This window comes from Euphorbia lathyris, chromosome 5 (assembly GCF_963576675.1).
Source record: "Euphorbia lathyris chromosome 5, ddEupLath1.1, whole genome shotgun sequence".
Taxonomy (NCBI): Eukaryota; Viridiplantae; Streptophyta; class Magnoliopsida; order Malpighiales; family Euphorbiaceae; genus Euphorbia; species Euphorbia lathyris.
In genome coordinates, this window is record NC_088914.1 from 50,943,686 (window position 1) to 50,947,949 (window position 4,264).

The following is a 4,264-nucleotide window of genomic DNA, read 5'->3' on the forward strand; positions in this document are numbered from 1 at the left end:
AGATAGATATGTACTAGTATTAATATTTAGGGTTAAGGTACAAAAATACCACTAACGTTTTGGGCCAGGAGCAATTTTACTCCTAACGTCTAAAATTGTGCAATTTTACCCCTAATGTTGGAAGCCAAGAGCAATTTTACCCCTAACGTTAACAAATTGGATCAATTTGAGAAATAATTCATCAAACTGTTTTCTCGGTCATGAATCTTGTTATCTACAATTCATATGTGTGTCATTTTATCAGTAACAAATCACAAACATTCGTTGCGATGTAAAAATAATAATAATAATAATAATGAATATACTGTCTTTTTGTACGGATTAGACAAAAAAATTTAAAAAAATCCACCGAATTTATAAATATTGATCTAAAATTCTATTATTAAATTATAAAAAACATGAAATCCTTTTTTAGAACGAATTATTATGCAATTGGTGCAGAATAATGAATAAAAATATCTGTGTTTTATAATAATGTTTGAAATTGACCCAATTTATCAACGTTAGGGGTAAAATTGCTTTTGGCTTCCAATGTTAGGGGTAAAATTGCACCATTTTAGACGTTAAGGGTAAAATTGCTTCTGGCCCAAAATGTTAGGGACATTTTTGCACTTTAACCCTAATATTTACAGTGAAAGTGTATTTTATATTTTTTTAACTTTTACAGATATGAATTTTTTGTTTTGAGAAAATTATTGTCTTTTCCAAAAAAAAAATTGACCCATTCGATTTTGAAAACCATGGGCTAAACCCATTTGGATCACAAGCCGACTCGTGTCAATCCAATCCGTCCAAGCAGACATCCTTGAATTGGAAATTCGACATTTGAGTTTAAGATCCCATCCATCCCCCATTATTCTCTCCTTCCTCTCGGACTCTTCTTGTCTCCAAATTATCTGGGTAATTTATCAATTTCTACTAGATCCTTTTCATTACCTCTTAATCTGACACTGCTACTTACCCCTTGTAGATCAAAAGCCATGAATTGGATTCAGCGCAAGATCTATCTGTATAATGTCACTTTTGGTCTCTATATGTTGGATTGGTGGGAGCGTTGCCTTTTCAGTATCCTTTTTCATTTTATTTTGATTTCTGAAATTTCACTTGGCTTCTTAGAGATTTCGAGGAGACAAACAAATGATAGAGCTTTTTTCTGAGAAAATTGTCCGGTTGTTTTGGGTTTTCCCCTTTGCTTGCTGTTACTTGTTCTTATTTTGAGCATTTGAGTTCTTAAATTCTTACAGATATTTTGGTGGTCGTCTTGATGTGGTTTATTTTCTACAACGGATCTCGATATGCGAGTGATTTCTGCAAGAGGTATCAGCTATGCGTTGTCTTTTTAATTCACATAACAGATTTTTTACTAGTTTGAATTGAATACCTTTTTGTTTGCAGTCTTAGGACTGATATTGTTCCCAATTCAAATATTTGATAAACTGATCTTAAGTTGTAATGCGTCTTTTTATCAATCAAACACAAATTTACTCCAATGGAGGCTAGGATTTTTCCCTATTTGGGGGTTTATCTCCTTCAAGTCCAAGTTTGAGAAATTGTATTTTCTTTGTTGGTTTACGATTAAAACCTCCACTTTTCATCTCTCAATTTCAATTCGTGTCATTCGCCCTATAGACCCGGCTTGAAATAGATTCGTAAGATTCTAGTAACAGTGGTACAAATTATAGATTTCTCTAGTGTTTAGTTGATGATGTGATGTTTAAATTCTAAAGTAAAGAGAAGTTTGGCTTTGAGATACTTAATGTTGTTTAGTTAGTTCTACTATGGTCAGTGAATAGGAAGCATATTTGTGTTTAGAGAATATATCTACTAGTTATGTCAAATCCTGAAGTTCATATTATAACTTTGATAACTTTAACTATTTATATGGCTTGTAAATGTGGTAGATTGTGTTAATATTTGCTTAACAATTTTATGAAATACAAATTTATTGCAGCATACTTGTGTGTTAGTGAATAATGCTTTGTAGCATTTTATTGTTGAACTGATTCAGGGTAGAGTTATGTCCAATTTATGTCACCTCCTTGAAGAAATGAAGATTGTGATGGCAGTAGAATATTTCAATTCTTTGAATCAATTTAGAGATAAAGGTCAAAAGTGCTCCCACCGCAGTTGTAGTGGTAAATTCTTATTCTTAAATACTTGTATTAAGCAGTAGTCTTAGTTTGTATAAACTTTATTTTGTGTTGTTGAAGTCTGATATTCCATGTTTCTTATCTTGTTCCTGTTACTTCCTGATGATGTTATAGGACCAACTGTTATTGAGACAATTAAGAGGGCATAATTCATATTGTTGTATTCAATTTATAGGTTCAGTATTAATGTAATTAAGAAGAAAGAGGCATTTTGCATTAAAAAAATAGAGTTTTAAGAGAGAAGGGAATAAGAAGTAATTGAAATAAATGCATCAAACATACTAATAAATAGTTCAAATTTATGGATTTGCAACTATATTTTATAGATTAGTTTTGGACTTGAGCTGTAAGAGACTTGTAGAATTTATAGAATTTCAAGTGTTAAGTCAGAGATTTTGGATGTTTAGTATGTGTGAAAGAGCAATATTAACTTATTTAGATTCTTTCCATAATGAGTAACAAGCCAAGCCATATATGCGCATTGTTAGCCAGTTTAAGACCAAAGTTGATATGCATATTCGCTATTGTATTTTGTCAGCTGAAAAATAAACAGTTTAACCATCAGTTAATGCGCAAATGGGAAGTAATAACCTACTAATACCAAGCCTATAATACATTTGCAGCAAAAAATACTGATATCCTTGTCTAGTTACAGAATCTGACATCATCTAAAAAAATCAGATTCTTTTAGGTAGTGACATTTAAAATTGGGTGATTATAATTCATCGAAACTCAACAAACCATTCAACATATGGAAGGTAGTTATTATGGGTTATAGGGCCTGTTTGATTCAGTTGTTAGCTAATAGCTGTTGCGGTTGCCGTTAGCTGTTTGCTGTTGCTGTTAGCTGTTTAATTATTAGTTTTTGGTAAAATTATATTGAACTCTTGCTGTTAGTATATAAAATGTCTAATATAAACATGTTTTAAATTAATCAATAAATAAATTATAAAATAAGAATGATAATTTTATCAATAATTAATAACTACAAACAGCGGTTCATAAAAAGCTCCAAAACGCTGCAGTATCCTAAGAAAATGCTGAACGTCGCGGTTATATAAACCTAACTAAACGCGATATTCCATGCGGTTTGGAGTGAAAAGTTAAACGTTCTTCCGAAAAGCTGAAACAAACATCCTCATAATGTGTTGGACGGGTTGAATGGGTTATCAAATTGTATTATAAACCATCTAACAACCATGTGACTCATTTAATCAATTTTGAGTCTCGATTTTCTTATTATGTTTATCATTTATCCAATTTGAATTTTAAGAAAGTGTTTTTATTCATAAATTAATATTTATTTTTGTAAAACGAAAAAACCCATAAAAAATTTGGAAAAATGAAAAAACGAAAAAGCAAAAAGAAAAAGAAAAAAGGAAGAAAAAAACAGAGGAACATAGAGAAATGATTATAAAAAAAACGTATGAAAAGAAAGAGTACAAAATCAATATAAAATAAATAGAAATGTACAAGTGGTGGAATACAATACTTGTAAATTGTATCCCACCAAGCATTAAACGAGGGTTGATCAGCTCCGAGGAGAAGTGTCTCTTGGTCATTTTCTTCATCTTTGGCTGCAGCCTTATGTCTTTATCATTAGCCCTGTGTTGTTATGCAATGGTAAGAAAAGGAAGCGATCCCGGAATGGATTGAAAGAATCCCAATTGTCTATCCTAAAGACACGGTGTATATAAGACCAACCCAGGATCCTATGACCTTGAAATTTTGGTTCAAGTCACTCTATGATGAAGCCTCCGAGTGACACAGAACATCCTTCACCATTTCTCACCCTCATGCGCAATGACAGACATATAAGAAAAGGCACATGGAGGCAAGAAAAAATCATCCCGTCTCTTGAAAAGAAATAGTTCATTCATATATGTTGGCACTAAAGTTTGGAAATACCTCACCATGACGCTTACTGATGCGCCTCGAGCTAACACTAAAAACACTCACTAAGGAATAAGTGTATCTCGTCATTATCAAATAATAATCTGGAAAAGTCCAGGTATCAAATCCTTGGGAATTATACTTCAAGTACCAATTTACTCAATTCTTAATCGTTATTTAAGCGGTGAAAAGTTGGATTTGGTTTGTTTATACTAATTCTA

At 31.8% G+C, this 4,264-nt stretch overlaps 1 protein-coding gene across 1 annotated transcript; it reads left to right on the top strand.

Moving 5' to 3' along the window:
• Positions 1-763: 763 nt before the first annotated feature.
• LOC136228682 (uncharacterized) lies at positions 764-2,322 on the top strand. Its single transcript, XM_066017132.1, has 4 exons — positions 764-900; positions 971-1,065; positions 1,245-1,317; positions 2,009-2,322. Exons 2-4 carry the CDS (start codon positions 981-983, stop codon positions 2,049-2,051), a joined length of 201 nt encoding a protein of 66 aa, XP_065873204.1. The 5' UTR covers positions 764-900; positions 971-980; the 3' UTR covers positions 2,052-2,322.
• The last annotated feature ends 1,942 nt before the right edge of the window (positions 2,323-4,264 follow it).